The 21,449-nt window shown below is 42.6% G+C and overlaps 1 protein-coding gene across 6 annotated transcripts in view; it reads right to left on the reverse strand.

The window, feature by feature from the left end:
* Window positions 1-367: 367 nt before the first annotated feature.
* Window positions 368-21,449, reverse strand: part of PSD3 (pleckstrin and Sec7 domain containing 3) — a 164,451-nt gene continuing 143,369 nt past the window's right edge. For all 6 annotated transcript variants that reach the window (XM_044443896.1, XM_044443895.1, XM_044443894.1 and 3 more), the window contains 4 exons: window positions 18,050-18,207; window positions 16,150-16,294; window positions 13,955-14,098; window positions 368-10,853 (listed from right to left, as the gene is read on the reverse strand). In XM_044443896.1, the coding sequence (XP_044299831.1) occupies window positions 10,638-10,853; window positions 13,955-14,098; window positions 16,150-16,294; window positions 18,050-18,207 (663 nt within the window). In that variant the 3' untranslated portion in view covers window positions 368-10,637. The remainder of the gene's footprint in view (window positions 10,854-13,954; window positions 14,099-16,149; window positions 16,295-18,049; window positions 18,208-21,449) is intronic.

The following is a 21,449-nucleotide window of genomic DNA, read 5'->3' on the forward strand; positions in this document are numbered from 1 at the left end:
TGCAGAAAATGAATTGGTCCAAATCCTTAAAAAACTATGTCAACAAATATAAACACAAAACAGTGGCCCACACACTGAAAATATTCAATATATATTCCAATGCCAAGGAGGGAGATGGGTCCATTGCACTGATTTACAGTATCAGAGGCTGTATGCCTTTGCACCCCAGTTGCTGGGAAACTGGGGCAAGAGGGGCCTGTTCCTGCTTGTGGGATCCTGTGGACAGTTGGTTTGCTATGATGTGAATGCTGCGCTAGATGGACTCGTGGTCTAATCCAGCACGGCTCTTTCTTATGTTCTTAAACTGAGCAGAGTTAGGGAATTCTAAAAAGAACACACTCAAATAAAGACAGTTGGCCCCAGCAGATGAAATACATTTGGTTTATTTCTTTTCTCACTGTTATTTTTACATATACATATATCATATACATATGTGAAATCCTTCACTGGTTTGTCCGTTTTTTCATAAACATAAAAAGCCATTCAGAAGGCTTTAGGCTTTGTTGCACCAAAGCAACATTTTTCCAACTTTTATATATATATATAAAAACCAGAAACAAAAAACAAAACATAGTTGTCATAGTCATGAACATATACACAGGAAAGGGGTGGGGGAAAGACTACAATATCTCACAGCTTTATGACATCGGGCAAATTGTCTGCATACCATAAAGGGGTGACTCCAGCAATGGTAAAACAGAGGGAGTGTATTTATATACAGAAAAATAAAAGCAAATGTAAACTTAATCTCAAAAATATTATTTCAATGATATAAAACAATATCCACATAAGCGAGTCCTTCCCCCCCTATGGAAGAGGATCTCCATTAAGTGCCTTCATTTAATATGAAATTGCCTTTGCAGTACCATGAAGAGGGAAGAGAGCTCTTAAGGAAATTCTCTGGTACCTGTACAGAATATTGAGAAAATGCTTTGGACCCTTTGGCTACTGGTATGAAGGCAACAGGTTGTGCTTTGCCTCTTTATGTTCCCATAGGGAGAAATCAAAACCTTCTAGGGCAGAATCCTGGCACCTACCCAGGTATCATAGGTGGCAGTTTCAGGCTCCTGTCTGCCAGAACATAATCTACTCTACACCTCAAAAGAAAGTGACTGATTGATTAACTGATTTGGTCTATAATGCAGTTGGCCAAGGAACAGTTGGAAGGGCAACATTTGAACAAGCTAGATTAGCAGGTTACCAATATGCTTATGACTTCGGTCTGCTGTTCCACTCTCAAATCATGGAAAAGAATGAAGGTTACTGTAGTCTACAGTTCAAACTTGGTTGCTGCTTAGATTTTAGATTAGGATACTGACAGATGATTACTTTTTTGGAACCATTTGAAGACAAAATTTTAACAAGGTATTTTATCCATGTTTTGTTGCTGACATTGCAGGAATAACTGTTTTGTCCTCCTACTATGCCCTATGATGACCATCTTCTATCCCTCAGAGAGATCACAGTGTATAAGCTCATACCAGCAAGGACAAATCATTTTATGGGCAAATGTACATGAAAATATTAGACTAAAACCTTTTACAGAAGCGTACCAATGGTTGCAAACGATTTGGAGGGAAAGAATACTATGTGCTCAAGCTCTTTGCTCCTGACTCCGTGGGGTTCTAGTGACTTCTGTTCTCCACCACAGTACCGGGCAATGCTCACCACCAGCCCGTTTACTCCATGTTGCCTTCTAACCAGTTACACACAGGCATATCTTTAGGACAGAGTTGATTACCTTTGATAAAGTCTGGCCTACTCTCTTTGAGAGAACTTTGATGTAGGTAATGCCTTTGAACCTGAAGATGTGCCTTCTATTTTAGTTAATTATTGTGTCTGCCTCAGTAGAACCAGAGTTGAGAACCTCTTGCTGATCCAAGAAAGGGTAAAGTCGAGCATCATCTTTTCAGGGTTCTTCTCATTCTAAAGTGAAGACTTTGCCACCCATGACACAGGCCATTGGCCTAGAACAGCCTTGGTCTGGCCCAGCCCTCCTGCAGAACTCCAGGGAGAAGCTGAGTTAAGCTGTTTTTACTGAAACAGACACAAAACACAAATAAATTGGATCTGATAAACAGCTGCAGATTTCAACTTCAATACTACTATGTACACCTGATGGAGTTTTATGTACTGCTCCTACTAACACATAACAGAGATTCTTTAAGCTCTCGGGAAAAACAAATAGCGCACAAGTATCAGGTTTTACAAGGGAATTGTCACCACTAGGTGACAAAGCAAATAGGTAAAGAAGAATGGTGCTGAAAGATCAGCTTGAGGTGACACTTTTCTGTTAGAAATGATCAAGATCAACTCCTCCTCAGTTTCACTAAATACCTGTTAGTCACACCACTTTTTAAAGAGATACAAAGGATATAAAGTGACATCATTACTGGACTAACCTCTAATGCTGCAGCGATATATATGATTTTGAAACTCACAGAATTCTGCACAAGGGAGAATAGAAAGCTAGCTACAGCTATATATTCACCCAAGCTGCTGCAATCATTTTATAATTTCAGTCACTTCAGATATTCTAGACAGATATTCTAATCACAGAAAACTTTAAACACAAGTCACAATGATTACTGAGGACAGGGTCACCTAATCCAATAGCAGACATCACTTGTTCAATTTTGTATCTCTTTATCTGAAACAACCAAGTGCCAGTTTATTAAGTGCATTTGTGTATGAGAGACTATATATCCTAATATGAGTCAGGCACAAAGATGCTGCTGATTATATAATTACTCATTATTCACCCACAGATGAGGCTGGTCGTGGTGCCCTCCAGATGTGTTTGCCCAATGGCCATGCTGCCTGAGGATGATGGCCATGGTAGTTCAGCACATCTGGTGGGCACCATGCTGGGGGAGGTGGTTGTAGAAGAAATGCTGTACCAGTTTAGCTATCCTGATTAGGGGAGAGCAAGCACCTTTTTCAAGGGCCCAGCAATAATTTCTGAAGGCCTATTGTATTAGTTTGTGTCTAACAACAATGGGATCAGACCGGGGGTCTATCTGACCCAGCAGGTTGTGCTGTCTAGCAAAGAGTATCATGAATTTCAGGAAGAGTTCTTAGTTCTTCAGCCTGGGATCCATTAAACCACACTGTTGGCCCTTTCTGCAGGCACTGCACTAAGCAGCTATGTGAAGCAAAGTAGCTTTAGACGTGGTTCCTAAAAGATGGCGCATGTGCAGGCAGGGCACTCCACTAGACCCAGACAACTTGCTGAACATCCCACCCCTGAATCCACAAGAATGGAGCTGAAAATCTGCTTCTGAAACCCAGCTCTGTCTTGGTTTCGGTATCATTCCTATGACAACTTCAGCAGGCATGCTTCACTGCTGAGTAGTGCTGAACTGGGATGACAGGGGGCATTTGTGAAAATGCCCTCCAATAATGTATTTGGGCCATACCTTTCCATTAAAAATGTCCAAAGTGGCATATATAATCCCTACATATGGGCCCAACTTTCACTTGCTTAAAATCCTGGCTGCCTCTTATCTAAAACTCCATCCCCAAGAGAGCCAGCTGTTCACTGTAGTTTCTACGCATTCACAGTTGCTTTGGGAGTGATAAAAACCAAAATAAAGCAGACAGAAATAATCACTATTTCTATTGCATTCTACCACAGGAGCCATGTATCCTACAACGTCTCACTCACTACCGGAACAAAATAAACGTTAAATACTGTATTTACCAAACCATTCTCCCAGTCGATGAAAAATTAACATGCAGTAAAAACTCTCCTCATTTCTACCATTTGTGTCCAGGGGAAATATCTTACAATTTGAAAAAGTCACTAGCAAGATATCCAAAATAATTTTTACAGACATTTTAATCAGGAAAGTGAGAAGAACCAACCTGATCCAGCCTTGGAAAAAGGAACTGTTTTGAGGTCTTAATCTTGCCTATAATTGGCTTGGCTATTCTCCAAATGGGGTATTACCCACCAGAGTCTATTCCTTCTGCATATTTTTATTTCCAATCAAAATTCAAAATGAATACAGAATACAAGGCATAACAATTCTTAACATTGGGCATATCTGGTGTATTTAAAGTCCTGAACATCCATTATTCCAGAAATTCTTACAAGAGGGGATAGGTAGGCCAGTGTTACCATCGCACCATTTGCAGATGTGGAGCTGAGAAATAGAAGCTCACCTTAAAATACGCACATGCAGATTCAGATCACTGCTATAAGTGGCAATGGACTAGCAAGATCCGACCTAGTGCTTGCTTGACAAAAATATGTGCTTGTATCTTTTAGTTGGTCCACGTATCAGATAAAGCAGCCATTGGCAGTTTGTAAGAGAAATTTAAAATCAAAGGCTAATTCCCAGACAGACCAGTCAGTTTGGGGAATGTGAATGAATTGCCTCTTTGCTGATAATGGCATGCAGGGCTTGCTTCAAAGCTGAAAATTAAATGGGTCATAACTTTGGCTCAAGGAAAACACCAAGCTATAGAAACGGCAAGATAGAAAGCTGATACCAAACATGTAGCAACTGTTCTGCCAAACCTCACTGAGCTCCACAATTTTAAAAGTGAGAGAGTGCAAATGACTCCTTTGAACATTGACTAGACTAAAGGTGTAATCCTTTTGCAAGTCTTGTAAGCTCCCGGACTCGAAGGCTTACATGGATCCTATGCAGAGCAGAAGGAGCAGTGGTCTCAGCCTTCCCGTCCTCCATGTTTAGCCCATCTAGCAGGGGTGCATGGGAGGAGGAGGGAAGAAGGCTGGAGAGACCCAGGACAGCTCATACCCTGGCCTCTCTAGTCTTTCCCTTCGCATAAAAACAACTCCCTTTTCCCCTCTCCAAGATTGTTTTTCCAGCTTTGGAGACTATTTGGTGCAGTTCTTTCCATGCTGACTACAAGGGAAAAGGGGAGCTCCAAGCACCATCCTCCGCCTCAGTTCTGAGAATCCAAAATACCTTGTGGCTCTTCACATTCTGTCTAGCAGCCATTAGATTGCTCCCCCGTGGCTTTTCTAATATCCTAAGAGTTTTCTTTCCTTCTTTCATCCCTTGTAAAAAGATACTCTAAGTGAAATAGATACTCTTATCTCCTTACAATGAAACAGGATTGTCCCTAAGATCTCAGGTTAGTTAACTTGGGATGATGGATTTGTCTGAAGATATAGAAAGTTCTGAGTGTGCACACATGGCAGGGAGCCACCGGCATTTGGAATAACTTCCAGCCATTTCAGTTTAAAAGAAATCAGGCTGACTTGCAAAAAGCCATCCACTGAAGAGGAGAATGCATTTGCAAGTAAATGCAAGGAAAATGCTTCACAAGTAAATCCACAAAAGTTATGTGTCCTTCACATTCTACAAGGCCATCTCCCACACATATTTTTGTTACTAAATTGTGAAAAAGATGGTGATGATGATTTGAGTTCCTATCTGAATACAATTCTTCCCTGCTGTAAATGAGCAGGTAAGTGGCAATTTATAAGCCTGTTCGGAATATTTCATAGCCTAGTTAGTTCCTGTATAGTGAATTAAGCATTGGCAGGTATCCCAAACACAGATTTATGCTACCCTGAAGGCTATGCGGATTCTCAATACTTTGGGAAAAATTGAAGCCTGAATAATATTTGTAACTGTATTACACAAAGCACCTATGTAAGTTAACAGACACATAGTAGCATAAGCTCCTTTGCAGTACTCTGCTGTGGAAAGTGGAATTGGTACACTAGCAGCAGAGCTTAAGGTTAGGTTTAAGCTTAAGGCCAAAAGAGATGGGGAGAGAAAGTAGGCTAGGAAGCAGCAAGGAAGGCTGTATTTCAGAAAGCTGCTGATAGTGCTGCTGGCCACAGAAATCACTTAAGCATCAAAAGGTTCAAACAGAAGGCACCCTGTGGTCTTAACACTTGACATTCTGTACCTGAACAGGTTTGCTGCATGAAACCACCAACACAACCATCCAAGTCACAGAACCCCCATGGGACTGGAACATGCAGTCTATTACACACTGATCTATTTTTTTGCCCCAGCTGTCAAATGCAAAGTGAGAGAACACTGGGAGAGCCTTCGCAGTATAAAAATGCAATATGGAGACCAATACACACATGCACAGAGTCTTGTTATAGCAGACATTGCCTGAAGTGCAGGAGAAAGGTGCTGAGATCTTAAAAAGAAGAGCCTTGCACATTTTCTATCGCTGACTTGCAATCCCTGCAGAAAGTGAGCAATACTAGCAAATACCAAACAAGGAGGAAGTAAAATCTACACGTTAACTTAAATGCAGCAGTCTTAGTTCAACTCAAACTAACAATGCCGTATGTGAGAGATGGGGATGCAGCAAGATATATAATTCACCAAGTTCAGGGATGCGTGGGTGAAGTGGAAATACACACTCTTGTCCGTGGGTGAAGTGGAAATACACACTCTTGTCCGACAGGTATCTCCCATCAGCAAGGCGCACACCTTCCATGCGAGACCAGAGCAACTAGAGTTTGTCTCATGAGTGAATACACTAGTTAGATCTTTACAGATCAAAGCTGCTTTTCAACATACTGTCATGATCCAGCATGACCAAGAAGCAGATCTCCAAGACAGGGCTATGTAGGAGGCACTCAATTCTCAGTGGCCAGCAGCCAGTGTGGCACCTCCCAGGATAGTGGGAAAGCTCCACTTCCACCTCAGCTGTGTCTTCAAGTGCATCCCCTGACCTTATCCCATGGAAGTTAACAGGAACGGGCCAGAGCTACCCTTGCAGCGACAGCGCTGCGGTAAAGGCAAAGCCCGCTTGGTCCTCATGGACGAAGACTCTGCCCGGGAAATGCACTGCCCTCTCCTGAAGGGAGATCCTGGCGCTCTCGCTGCATACGCTTCACACATCATCATGATGTGCACGTTGCTAGTAATAAATAATGCTTCTGCACATAAATAAAGAACACATGCACACAAAATGGCAGCGCTTCAATTATTTGCTGTGCTGCTGTTCACAATAAGGCTTCGGCATTCATTAGGGTACACACACTGAGAACAGGAGTACCCATGAAGCACATTCCAGCTTTTAATTGTTCAACTTAAATAGCCGTCTCAGGGGCCGTTTCAGTGATTTGAAGTACCATGAAATAACGCAGTAACGAAGCAGAAGGCATCCAGCTGTTACTCAGCCTTTTTAAGAGAACCACGCTGTGGATGCAGTTTCCATCCTGTGGTCTTTCCTAAGCGTTTCTCCAGGAGCGGGGGGGGAAGGAGCAGGAGAAGAGAATACAAACATGACCCAGAGGGATGCTTCTGATATGCTATTAGGTATGTTCTGCTTGTGGGGGAAAGAGCAAAGCAGGCATTTCTCTGGGGATCTACCCTTCAGCATACTGATCTTCCCAAGTGGCTGCTTTCTCCTTCCTGCACTAGCAGCATCGATAGCAACAAATCTCTTTTCCCACTGTTGGCTCTCCACTTTTCTCTGCTGATTTTGAAAAGCAAATGGAAAAAGAAAGTCGTATTTGGTGGGGAGGGGTGACAGGGAAATGAAAGGAAGGTGGGGGTCTGCCATACTTTAATGTTCACTCCTTTTCTTTAGATTTTGTCTGCAACCATGCACAAACTCATGCATTCCATCATCAGGAGCCCCGAGTCAGGTACTAGCTTTCCTACAGAACATGTCCACCACTAAAGATTGGCACAAAACATGCTTCCAGTCCATGGCCCACACTCTTCAAGAAGAGTGTTCCCTACTCCATTTTTTTTAAAACAACACTGTTCTAGAAAGCACTGCCAAGACACAGCTGTGAAGCTGTACCTGAACTGGGCCTCCAGTGATGCCCACATCGCCATCTGCTTTCCAGGCAAGGCCTGTGGCAGCCTGACCAAGACAGGTGCTCTCTGCCCTGCCAGGCAGTATTTCCATCAGGTACGAGGCAGGGTGCATGGGTCAAATCAAGGCCAGTGCCAAAGAAGAGGGCACCTGAAGTGACAGCACCTGCAATGACAACTAAGTGGTTCTGTTGGTACAAGAATCATACTTTCTTTTGCATCTTGGCAACCCAATGGACAGCATTACACTGGAGCTGGTCCCTAGAGCAGGCTCCCCGCTGCATGGGTATGGGGCAAGAGACACCACCGTTTCTTTTATGCAATGTGCAGCTGGGCAAAGGAATGTGCAGCTGAGCAGTTGATGAGCCTGCACTGGAGGTCATCAGCTGATTGTTCCTACTGCACCCTTCATTATGAATGCCAGGTCAGAACTTGCATCCAAGTCACTCTAAGAAGAAACTGCTACTCTGGAGTTCGCAAACCACTGAGTAACACCCAGCAAACAGCCATAAAGGCTAAGTGCAGAAGACTCCTGAATAATTCAACTTATCCCATCTCCAGTTCTGGAAAATGCCACATAAAATCTCAGTGTGTTATTGCATCAATGCTTTATGCCTATGGCTTCTCTTTTTCATATGATCTGTTTCACATATCTAACCTCTGTCCTCACTCTTAAAAATACTGGACTTTCCTCACTCCCAGGCAACCTTTTAATGACATCTTAACTCTTTCCTTGTTTTTTACCACAGACAAAACACGAACGGCCCTGAAGGCAAGGTCACTCCTCCTTTACAGACAAGGCTAATCAGTCCTGTCACTTCACAGCCATGCCTCCCATCTGAATTAACTGGACAGTTTTTGCCAGCTTGTCTGAGCCAGCAATGGAAAAGGAGAGATGGAAAAGGAGAGATTGCAGAATAATGCACAGGCCACTGCCACTCAAATACCACCACTCTCCCTTTTGTTACCCAGTCTTGTTGCCAGTATCCACCTGTCTACCTTAGGGATGGGCTTCATCCTTTGTGATGCACACACCTGAAGATTCTCAAAGCATGAGGGCAAATCTCCTTCAGAGAGTGTAGGTTATAAGGTAGCCTGTCCCTACTTGATTCTTATCCCCCATTTTATTAACTGGAAACTATTTACCCGCTCTAATTGCTATTGCCAGGCATATAAGGTTTTTAGCACAGAGATGCAGAGAAAAACAGAAAAGCATCACTAGCTGCCCTGTAGAGTGTCCTGGTGAATGTAGCCTTCAGTTTGGGACTCTACATTTAGGAGTACAATTTAAAGTTCTATCATACATCTCTCTAGTCTTTTTTCTCCTCATTTCTAAAGCAAACAACGTCTAGGGAATGTTACCCAGTCTGTCCTGGTTGCAACCATGAGTAGAGAAATACATTCCACCTCCCAGGACCTATAAATCAACAGCATACTGCAACATGTGTCCTTTTCTTTGAGTTGCCATTGATCTGGGGGCGAACTGAGTAACCTGCCATGTTTTTTAAATGGTTCTTTACCATAGACCTCAAAAACCTTTTCAGCCCACATTACTCTGGTTGGTTCCTTTTCTTTTCATTTGCTTAGGGTGCTTCACTGCACCCTGCTTCACTGCAGGGTGTCGTAATTTTGTCCTGGTCATCTTTGAGGAAACGTCAAAGCTAATACGGCCCTGTACTAGGAAAATGATACTACATGGAAAGATTGATAACCATGTAGCCATTCTCCTTGTTCCCAGTTCCTTTTCTCTTTGTGATTGGAAGAAAAAGACTGGCATGGTGAGGGGGAGAGATATCTACATAGGGATCTTCTGGCCAATGCAGGCTATTTGGAATGGTGCTGCAAGAAAAAGAAAATCCATAACTGTGAATGCCACATCTCTAGGCCTCCTTGAAAGCTGGGTAACATGCTGTCTGCTTCAGGTTTTCCAGCATTAAGAGTAAAAATCCCACCTGCAATCAATTAGATTATAAAGAACCTGAACATCCATGAATTTCTGGAGAAGGTCATCATGCCAGTGGAACATAAATACACTTCACAACTGTCTGTACAGCAAATGCACAATGATACTCTGCTGGGAACTTAAGGGTTGTGTGAATTGCTGACAAAACAGAGAGGGCAATGGTGCAGACCTTCAATTAAGAGAAATGAAAAAGCAAGGCCGGTTTTGGCCAGAACCACTTCTGTTCACCTAAGGCCTTCCTCCCTTTCCACCTCCACAGACTCACTTCCCTCCATTTTAGTTCTTTATGTCCAGCCATTTCAGTCCCTGACTGAGTGGCCTCTCAAAGATCACAAGAACTGTTCAGTCTAACAGCCTAGCTACTGGCAGGGCTCCCCATTGTGCGTGGTTACAAAATGTAGCACCGCACCAGCACTTTCATGTAGCCTCTCCTATGGTGGGTCAATGCCACCTTGGCAAATGCAGGGAACTGTTCATAAAGCTAGGAAACTCATTAAGCTTCTATTTTGCTCCAGTTACTTCCCCTGCTGCTGAAAGGCAGCAGACAACTTAAGAGATGAACATTACAAGCCAACCAAAGAAGATAAAAGATGAGAGAGATATAAATATATCGTGAAATCTCTCCCCTCCCACTCCTTGTTTTCTCCCACTTTTTTAAAAGGATTAGATCAGTTGCTCTATGATAAATTAACTAGGCAAATGCAAGGCTGAAGCCGAAACATCTCCAACAACCTGTACAGAAACAACAAAATTTACAGTTGAAAATGTCACTAACACCCCATTCAGGCAGATGTGTTAATTTTGTTTTGTTTTTGCAAAGAGCAGGTCATTAAAGAGAGAGAGAAAGAGAGAGAAAGAGAGACAGGAAGATGTTCCTCCGGCCCGACTCTGTTGCCCTAAGTAACCTTCTGCTTGATGCTTGGGGTTTCAGGTCTATAGTCCTTCCTCTCAGAAATGTTACGTTTCACCTTGGCACTAACAGGAGATTCCTGGTTTAACGAGGGGCTTGAGTGGCATTTCTTCAGGCCCAGACCATCGTTCTCACCGGTGCTCACCAGCTCTTTTCCTGCACCCTCTTTGAGGAGAGACACATATGTTTCATAGCGAGTTTTCTGGAAGAAAGGAAAAAAGGGAAGACTCAGCCTGCAAGGTAAGTTTCACAAGCTACGCATGAAGGAGATTTCCTACTAATTAAGAACACCTGTTCACCTGAATGCAAGAAAATTAGCAAAACAAATTGATGTGCCATTAATCAGAGTATTGAGGTTGAAGTTGCCATTAAAATTTCACCTAATGATTTAGTGATTCCTCCTCCAGAATTAGGTGGTTCCTTCCTCGAGAGAGACATCTGAAGTTCTCAGAGAGTGGGACAGCTCCCTCCCCTTAGACAAGGATAAAATCCTCTTGGAGAATTTCCCACTTACCAAGCAAGATATGGGGATTTTGAATGCCCTCTAGCAGAAACTCCTTACTGAATCTGTGGGGATGACCACTTTCATCCTTGCCCTATTATTCCAGGTGCCTTGGATGCTCTTGGTATTTCCAGAAGCTCCTATGGTGGGTGGGGCCAAATGCAAAAAAGGAGAGGGCCAACAACACCAAACCTTTTTGCTTCACGTTCTGACTGACAGCACCTAGACCTTAGAAAAGCCAGTGAGAAGAGCCAAAGAGCCATGTAAACCACCATGGGTTGCTTGGAGGGAAGAAAGGCAACATATAAATGTGATAATGAGTAAAATTAGAAATCAGTAAATGCATTCCAGCTTTTTAGATCTGGGGGAGATGGGGCATAGCTATCTGGAGAACTGACGTAGACACCTGGGGTTCTATGCTCTGTCCCAGAAGATTTGGTATATTTTTTGAAAGCACTAAGCTGCTGAATTTGTTCTCTGTAGAACAACCTGCAAGCCTCCGTTAAGAGGGTAGTTCTATCTGCAGCTTCGCACAATGGCTCTGTGATTAACTCAAATGACTAGTGATTAACTGGAATTGAGGCAGAGGAGGGGGAGAATACCTTTAAGAGAGGCAAAATGCACACTCTGGCCCTTCCAGAATGATTTACTTAACAATGAATCCTCTGACCTGTCCTCACTGAATCTGTGCAAATGTTGATGAAGTTGCCCACACATTCTTCAAAGGGGAAAAAAGCCATTGTCAAGTTATTTGCATTCCACAATAAAGAAGGGGAAAATGTACATTCTCTTAATTTAGAACAAAATTCAGGTAATCATTATTATTCAAATGCAATAGGACTTCAAGGCTTTTATAAAAAGAGCACCAGAGAAAAAAGCAATGGTCATGAATGGGATTTGCAAAAAGCTTTTGAAGAGACAGACTCATGCAGAGAAAGATCACAAGAAAAATCCACTTTAAAATTAAATGAAGAAAGACAGTCATGTATTTGGTATCTATACTTCCAGAAGCAGTGGGGAGACAAATAAATTAAATAGCTAAAGCGTGTCACTCAAAAATAAGGGAACTAGCGAGATGAATATTGATAGCAGGCTGGACTGATTCATGCTTCATCAGATAATGAATATGCCAGAGAGCTGCAAAGAGAGGAAATGGTGCTACAATTGCTGGGTCATCATACAGTAATTCTATAGCCCTGGAGCTTTTCTGCCTGTACACTTGTCTGTCAAAAGTTACAGCATCTCCCTTTATTTCCTCCCACCCCTAGGGTTCTTCTCCAGTTAGAAGGCCAGTCATCCAAAATCCATCTAGTGTCATTAATATCTTTATTAGGTCAACTGGAATATTTAAACGATGTACAAACTTTGGGGATCTGCAGATCTCTTCAGCAGGCAGCTTGGCAGGGAAATAAGAGGGCAGACAGCAGGGAAAGGTTGACTGCATGTTGCACTCAGGATGGATGCATAGTCGTAATTCTGTTTTCCACCCACCAAGGAACCCACCTGGTCTACCCAGGATGCCAACAGCTTTGTTAATGGTTGGATTTCTTTTTATGCTTAATGATGTATCAACAATAGCCTGCAACCTTCTTGTTTCCAGGGGCCCCAGGGGTGCTTAACTTCAAGCCATTATATCACATGGCAAATCTAATCTGGAATGTCTGCAAACCTTGCTTCTCCGTATCATCTTAAGACTATACCAACATAGACATCCTTGGCTAAAACTTTCAATCAACCCTTTTCCCCACTTCTAACTCACCCACCCCACTGGCCTTTTTAGCATCTTTCCTAATCTCAAAACCTTGTACATTTCTGTGACCTCTGAGTAGCCTTACACAGGTACTTTGGCATTTTCTTTTGGCCAGCATAGCTGATTTTGTTCTTTGTTTACCACTGCTTTATTTATCACATAAATAAAAACAGTCTGCTGTTCCTAATTTATGAAGTACGTCTACTTAAAAACAGAACAGCAGCTTGGCTGGATCAGACCAAAACTCCACTGGGTCCTGCAACCTGATTCTCACATCAGCTAACCAAATGCTGAAAGATGCTCATGCACAAGTCAAAAACAGGCAACCATCCTCCAGTCATGTGCCCCAGCAACAGATATTCAGAGGTGAGCTACTTCGCATAATAAAGGACACAAGCAACAGGTTTATGTGCATGCAGAGATGTCAACTGAATGGAGGTGCTGTGCAGAAATCACAGCAAGGAGTCATTGCTCACAATCTCAGAAATGACATTTCCAGGTCACAGGGAGTCCTCTGAGCAGTAACACTTCAAAACCTGCTCCTACCAATTTAAGTATGATGGTTAAGGACCTCTAGCAGATGTTAAATTCTTTCAAGAAACAAAGGCATCCTTGAAGCAGAGGAATGCTAAGGCAAAGCTTCCTTGCGTTGGTGATTACTCAGCACTCATGCCTGTCCCGGGCAGAAAGACCTCTTCTTGAGAACCATAGCTTGCATCCTTCTTAAAGCAGGAAGAGGGTTGTCCTGCCAGAAGAGGCAGCTGCTTGAATGCTGCACTATAAAGAACTCTGCACTATTTTCCTGCATTTCTGCCTTCCCTCTGGAACTAAGGCCATGTTCACATGGCTTCTTCTCCATTCAAGTTCCCCGTATCCATTTATGAAAGTTCACTAATGCTATATCCATGCACCTTGTAATCTCGCCAGTGCCCACACACCACAAAGTCATTGCTACAGCTCTTAAAATGCCGTGACACAATTAATTTGCTCGCCTTCAGGATTATTTCCACAACCTCTGCTGTCTTTTAAATGGTACTCAGCCACAGCATACCTCAAATTCCAAGTAATGATCTTTCAGTTTGTAGTCCTCCACTTCCTTGCCTTTAAGTTTCTTATCTGGAGGGTAGGAGCGGTGCTCAGCTAGTTCAGTGGAGATTTGCTTCAGTTTACTTTCATGTGATTTTAGCTGATCATCCTGTAGGGAGAATGCAAGAGCTAGAGGAAATATAGTGTGTTTCATGTATGTTAAGGATATAACCAGAAGCAGAAAATATGGGCATTATATCAGTTCCTTTTTTATTTTAACGAATCAAGATCATTATATACTACTAGGGATGTTCCAGTTGAAAGACCTAGTCAAGCTTACTAGTAAACTTACTGGGTAATTCTCGAGCATGGCATGGGTCCAAGTGCAGGAGACCAGTGCAACAGGGATTCCTACCGATACTGGTTGTTTACACAAAGCTTCCAACACCCTGCCAGACTGTTAAAGAGGAAAGGTGTTCCTGTATTTGCCTGTTCCTGTGTAAGCAGCTGATTCACAAGGACATTTCCTGATGGGGTTGTGCAGCCGAATACATGAACATATGGAGAACGGAAGCCATACTTGCTTGTGTGAACTAGGCCCAAAGCAGGCCTTGACAGTAATTCAAAGTCAGGGATTCTGCCATAGCAGTAAACCATGGCAATGGCAAACCAGAAAAAAAGGAGGAGGCGATTTACACACAAGGGAGGAGGAAGAAGGAAGACCTTGAGAGCCCAAAGCACACTGGGAACTAGGAAATCTGAACTGAAATTATATATGTTTGCCATGGGATCTTCTATCCTGAGCTGGGGGTTGCTGCATCTGTAGTGGGCTGTGACTTGGACTGCAGGGCATAGGCAGGGAGTCTCACATTTTCTTTGCAAAGTATTGCTCCGGGGCTGCTATTTGCTCCCAAAGTGCTATTACTGAGAAATACACTTTCAGAGGCAAATGGAGACAGGATTTTCCATGGGGAAAGCAGCATTTGCCGGGGGAGCGGGGAGAGTCTGATTCTGCTCTTGCAACAAACTATGGTCCCAATTGTTGTGCCTCTGCAGCTCTTTCTTTTTTAGGAAGTTTCATCCACTCTGGATCTTATTCGGACACAGAAAGAGGGCCTGCCACAGTGAACCCTATGGGTAGTCACATCTTAATTCAGGCCGCAACCAGACAGAACAGGCAGTTCACCTTTTTCACTCTGCAGTACCGGTAGGAGTCTACTGGCAAGTTCTCTAACTGACAGATAAAAGCAGACAGCATTCCACTTGTCCCTGAACTCACCTGCTTTGAAAACATAACACTTTCCCCTCCCAGCCTTTTGGCTAAAAGCAGTTCACATCCTGCCTGTCCGTGGCTCTTCTTTCTACCAATATGCAAACCACATTTTCTGTAACAGGAGCTGCATTTAAAATTGGGCAGCCAGATACCTGTTTCTGTATTGCAACAATGAAAACAACTATCCAAATCAATCAAGTAATTTGAGAATTATTACAGGGATCTATGGCAGGTCCTGTCCATAGCCGCTTTAAAGAGAGGGCAAACATAGCTAGATTCTACTTGGTTCTTCATTCAACCGCCAACTCTGACCAAGTCCCATGAGAAACCCCCTGGCAGGGAGGTAGCTTAGTCTGTCTCAGTTCTAGTCTCAAGGAAAACCATGCCCTTCCTGCTAGCACTGGGTGATCAAGACTCATCACCAAAGGTCTCACAGGGAGATACAGTCCCTCTCTTGCCAGATGCAAGCCCCCACCCCAACAAATACATATTGCTCATCGTGCAATAATTTGTTCCTAATAGTCATTACTCCCACTTTAACTCACTTCAGGGTACTCAAGATTCTCTCCCTTCTAAATTTGGGAGGCTAACTGGCCCAGAAGCCTGACAGTTTTCAGAGAACCTGGAATTTGCTCTTGGTGCATATTTTCCACAAAACATAAAATGTTTTGTTTAGATTTTACTTGCAAAGAGGGAATACATTTCCAAGGGAGCGAAGTCTAAAATTGTGGCCCATTTGTAGGACTGATCCAGACCCACAAGGCTCTGAACTCTTCTTTAAATGTGCGAGAATCCTTCAACCAATGTGGTCACACATACAAGTCCCTTTTCCTCAGATGTAGATACCTGTCCCATCCCTCAAATGTTGTTTGAGAAAAGTTTTTCTACAGCTGTATTTTATGCAGTGGGTTAGAGGCATGTTTGAAATAGGGTTGTATATTCATCACCTGAGATAATTTGGTTGTGGAGGCAGGTAAGAGAGGGCGGCTAAATTTCTTCTGGGATCCAATAGCAGCTGGAAATGGTGGGGCAGAGAAAACAGCTGCTACAGAATTGATCTTATTGATCCATGACTCCATTTCTTCTGGGCTCCTGTGGAAGAAGAACAAATCAGTAAGGGTACCTAGACTCAAACTTGTTTTGTTATCTCTTCAGTACAAGTTCCCAGTGTCCAAAACTAGTTTACTCAGAAACCAATTTGCCCATTTGAGTTCAGATGAATGTTCTCTTTCATTACCAAATCTCACTCCAGGTTTTTGAACATGTGCAATATCAAGGTGTACTTTGGGAGCCACAGTTTGGAAACATGTAGGGCATGGTTCAATACCATGCCATGCTGCCCCCTTCTACTTGGTTGTTTTTAAGTGGCCTGCCTGTGTTGATGATGTGATATCATGTTTTGCTGTCCTTCACTCACGGCATGAAGATGGACCTGCATGATCCTCCTCCTCGGAGCTAGGGCTGTCCTGGCTATGACCACACTGACAATGGAAGCTCCTAATGAGACTGCTTCAAGTATGCTGCAGGGTTCTAGGTAGAAAGATGACTGAAAATTTAAGAGGGCATCTGTGTACTTATTTACTGCATGTGTTCTAAAGCTCACAACTGGTTTTGAACTTAATAGCAAATTCATAATACTTTGATCCCAGTTTGCTACAGAAGTTTAGCAACAAACAGGTGAGTTTTGAGCAATGAGTTGACTACTTACAAAATTCAATGGCATCACTATCCCAAACAAGCTACAGCCACACAACATGGGGCAAAGAGTATTTGGGATGACCATCAAGGAGCATGGAGCACTAGGAAATGATGGCAAACCTATTGCCTGCTTTCCCAGGTGCAGAAGCAGCAACGCGACCTTGGTGACACACACGAGAGTAACACCGTCATCCAAGATCATATCATAGCCTGTGGCTGTATTATCAGATATCATTTGTAGAGAAACAGCAATGGCTGCTAGGCTGGCTGGTACCTGACAAGAGACCCGCAGCCTGATTCGCTGGAAGAGGCCCCAGGCATTAATTCCCCAGGCTCTCTTCTTCTGGCTTAATATGCTGCGTTCCCAAAAACATACCATCCTGTTATGGGGAAAACATAGGCACTTATTTCCCCCAACCATTCTGCCCAATACATTTCCCAAGCAAAAACAATAAGGACACAAAAATGGAAGGTCTACTCCATGTATTAAAGAAACTGAGAGAAAGAGAGCACACCGGATAGTCTGATATGTTAGCAATCTGCCCCCAAACACCCCTATGACTCTTACCTAACTTTTAACATTCCCAGTTACCAAAAGTTCCAGAGTATAAAATACCTGTTTATCTTGACAGTTCTTGTGCCATTACCATTTGTCACTTTTCCATTAAAATCTTAGCTTTGAGCAATGCCAATTGATGTCAAAGTAATATTTTTGAACTTGTTTATTAAGACTATAAAGGTTATCTGTACTTTTGAAGTAGTATTTCTTTATATTAGATAAAATGTTTTCCCCCTCTTGGGCTGTCATCTAGGGTGGTGTTAGCACAATATATAACCCCAAGACAAGCCACCAGAGTGTTGAGAAACCTGTTACTGCTGCCTGACTAGAAATACCAAAAACTATGTTAAGCCCTTGACAGACCACCTGACTTGGCTGGTGCCATATTCAGCTTGGTGAGTCAAAACAGAATTGCTTCAGTACTTGTTCAAGCAGCCAGTGGGGTTTTCATTTTCCTGTAGTTTGTACTCAAAAATTGAAACAAATGTTTTAAAAGAATTAGGGGAAAAATGGTTTGCAAAAATGGGATAGGAGAAAAGTCATTGTTCATGACTACACTTTTCTTGAATGACACAAAAAAGATAACCTACTGAGCTTGGAAAAGTAGGACTCTCCAGTCAGCTGTCTTGAGCTTCAAGACATTTGGCTTTTTCTCGTAGTCTGTCGCCTTCGATGCCAATGCATGGTGCACACTGACTGCATTCTTAAGGTCTTCTTCTGATAAAGCCTTGTCGGGTTTGTATTCATCCTATACAAATCAAAATTAAAAGGGTACAACTCATTTAGTTTCTCTAAAAATTTTATTCCTGAGTAAATTCCAATGGAGGCAATAAATAGTACGGCTTTGTAAAAGTCATCACAGGCACATGTGCAAGAAGCCATAATCCTATGCTTATTGACTTCGAAGTACGACCCCACTGCATTGGGTGGGGTTTATTCCAAATAAGTACATACCTAGGATTAGGGCCTTAAAAGTGCCCCTAAAACATGGTTAATCATATTGGGAAGTGCATCTTTTAAACTTTACAATTGCTACAAGCAACACTGCAAGACAATCTTTTGCTGTGGAAGACTGCAGTTTTGTGCATACTTGCCGGAGTATGAATTCCACTGCATGGTAAGACTCTTTTAAGTGGAGGTCTAGGGTTTGAAACTGGGACTGTCTTCATGCAAAAACATGAATTCTGCCAATGCACTAAGACTCTTCTAACACTTCTATCCAGCAGCTAATGCAACAATTTGTGATGCTCCTGAAGGAGTGTCAGGTCCCCCTCAGTAAAGAGAGAGAATTAGGGATGGATCCAAAGGACAGCCTACCATAATACAAGTTTACAGTATCCGGGTTCTCAAGATCTATCCTATACATGTCTGTTTAGAAGTAAGCCATTTAGTTCAATCGGACTTATCAACAGGAAAATGGATGCACAGGATTTCAAGTTTGAATCCAAACTGTGGACTTCATTCTTTCACTGTGATTTTCAGTCCCCCATTCCCAGTGGTGAATGTTTTGCTTAACATACATCTTGAAAATATATTGTTTTGTGTTGCCGTTTTAAAACACGGTTAAGAAAAACATGTCATGGAGAATTCTGGAAGCGAGCAGCATACTCTAACACAGGAAATGTGCAAAACAATTCAAAATAATGTTCGATGCACAAAAACGGCTTCCAGTAGTGTCCACATGAATTACTCATGACTTTACAGGTTGGCTGTTCATTACCTCCACTTCAGCTCAGTGCTAATCCATGGCAAAAACTCCTGCCAAACAGCACCTGTCCAAAATCTGAAGCAAGATAAATCAAAGATCCTTCTGTACTTGGTAGAGCAGATTGACTAATATACTATTTATCCTGCATAGAATGGCAAATCAACAGTCAAGGTGAGCAGAAGAAATGTTTTCAATTGAATTGAAAGCAGTAGAAATGGTTTCAATGGAATTAAAAGTAATGCTGTAAAAAGAAGTACATTTGCCCGTGTGGCAGAGAGATGCACATTAATGACCGTGTGGCCAACCAAATATGCTGCTCAGGCAACAGAGGAAGGGGCTCCTCCACCTTTAACAATCAGGTAGGAGGAGGAATTGCAACATGCACAGTATCCCTCAGCCTTACAGGAGGAGTTGCACACTTCTACAAAACCGTCAGTGGTACAAGGAGCTTTTTCAGTCGAATCACAGTCAAATACAGCTCAAGCATTATTGCCTTTTGTTTCTGTTTGCTCATTTTAACTTGGCCTGTTTTCACTAGTACTACAATTTTAATAGTAAATACATCTAAATTTGCATTTAACACGGAGGCTAGTAGAAGCTTTTGGCAACAACGTAAGACACCCATTCATGCGTCCAAGCTCCGCCTTCCCTAACCTGTGCCATTCATCCATGGCTGATGACAACTGCAAGCAATCCAGTCCATTGACCATGCTGATGAGGTTGAAGCTCAAAACATTAGGGGAATATCAGTTTGGGGAAAGGCTACAAGAGCTCCCCTCTGGGTCAGGAGGCATTCTGGACTTTGTCTATCAAACCTTGTTACCAAGAATTGGATGCTTCTCTGGAGCCATACAAATTACCCCCAGGGCCTTTGGCATAATGTTCCCTAAAATGTAACTAGTGTCTGCACTTCTGATAAGAGACTTAGCTTGAAATCATATTCATGCTTACCTGGAAGCAAGCCCCAGTGAATACAGAGGAACTTACTTTCCAGTAAACATGTATTATGGTTTCATTGCACAATTAAAAGCTAAAAAAGGCTTTCCTTTTGGGGTGTGGTTTTCTTAGCTGTTCAAGAGAGATTCTTCTCCTTGAATGCACAATAGTAAAGCAGCCTAAATGTTGCCTGGAAAATACACATGCAGAAATTTGTCAAACAGATCACATAGATTAGGGCATATGGTACCAGTTCTATTTCCCCCATTTGTTAACAGGCTGAAGAGCATTCCAGACACAACATTTCAAACCAGTTTGGGCTTTTTGTTCCATCCCCATCTCTCAAAATCTTAGGTGACCAGGACAGAGCTCTGTGGATGAAAACGTGGGCTCCAATTCCAAGGGCTCCCACAGAGTTCTGCAGAAGAGGCTGAAATCCAGCACAGTTGAGGAGCAGGCAAATTACCACTTGAGCCACATAACACTGTTTCCAGAGGTTCCTGCAATATACATTTCCCCTACGCAGTGGCATAATAATGGGTATTCCACTAGCAGTTCGAAGGATGTAACACAATATGCTTCTAGGTGGCCCTGAGATAGAAACTTGTCCATCCCTGCTCTAGAAAATATTTTCCTGCATGTCAGCACACACAAGCTTGCATTCTTCTATTTTATCCCTCCTTTCCATAGACACATCACATTTACAACCCTGTTGAATAAGACATTGTGGCAGATTCCCCCTTTTGGTTTTTTTTCTCCCTTTTTGTTACCTCCCAGAGAACAGAAAATGAAACTGAGCCCAGAAACATCCAGGAGGTGGATAATAAATCACAGGCACTTCTATTCTTTCTGCTGTTATGCAATGTTATGCAGACCAATTTAAGCAGTTAATTGTAAAGGTTGCAAGCTGAGCTATTCTGCTTGCCTTGTGCTCATTTATTCAGAAATTATGTTCCCTTTTTTTGGTCCCTTCCCATATTGTGAAGAGAAAAATGAAACAAAGTACACAGGGAAGAAGCTGTCAACATGCACTACATTGGACAAGCTTGCAGAATTTTTATCAAGATTGCTATTGCCGTTTATTAAAATATAAGTAGTAACTGTTGAGATGGCCCAGATGATCCTTTTTCTTGCCCAAAAAAGAGGAGGGGGGGCAAGCAAGATGTCAGAAAAAGGAAATAGAGAGGTAGTACAAGAGAAGAATCAGCTGCATATCAAAAAATGCACTTCAGAAAAACAGGAGAAAGAATGACAGGCAAAGGGGAGGCTCACCAGGGCTGGCTGGCCCAAGGCATTTTGCTGACTAAGGCAAAGACAGACATAACAACTCACACTGCAATTCCCTC

The sequence above is a fragment of the Varanus komodoensis genome, unplaced genomic scaffold (genome assembly GCF_004798865.1).
Source record: "Varanus komodoensis strain SLA01 unplaced genomic scaffold, ASM479886v1 scaffold43, whole genome shotgun sequence".
NCBI lineage: Eukaryota > Metazoa > Chordata > Lepidosauria > Squamata > Varanidae > Varanus > Varanus komodoensis.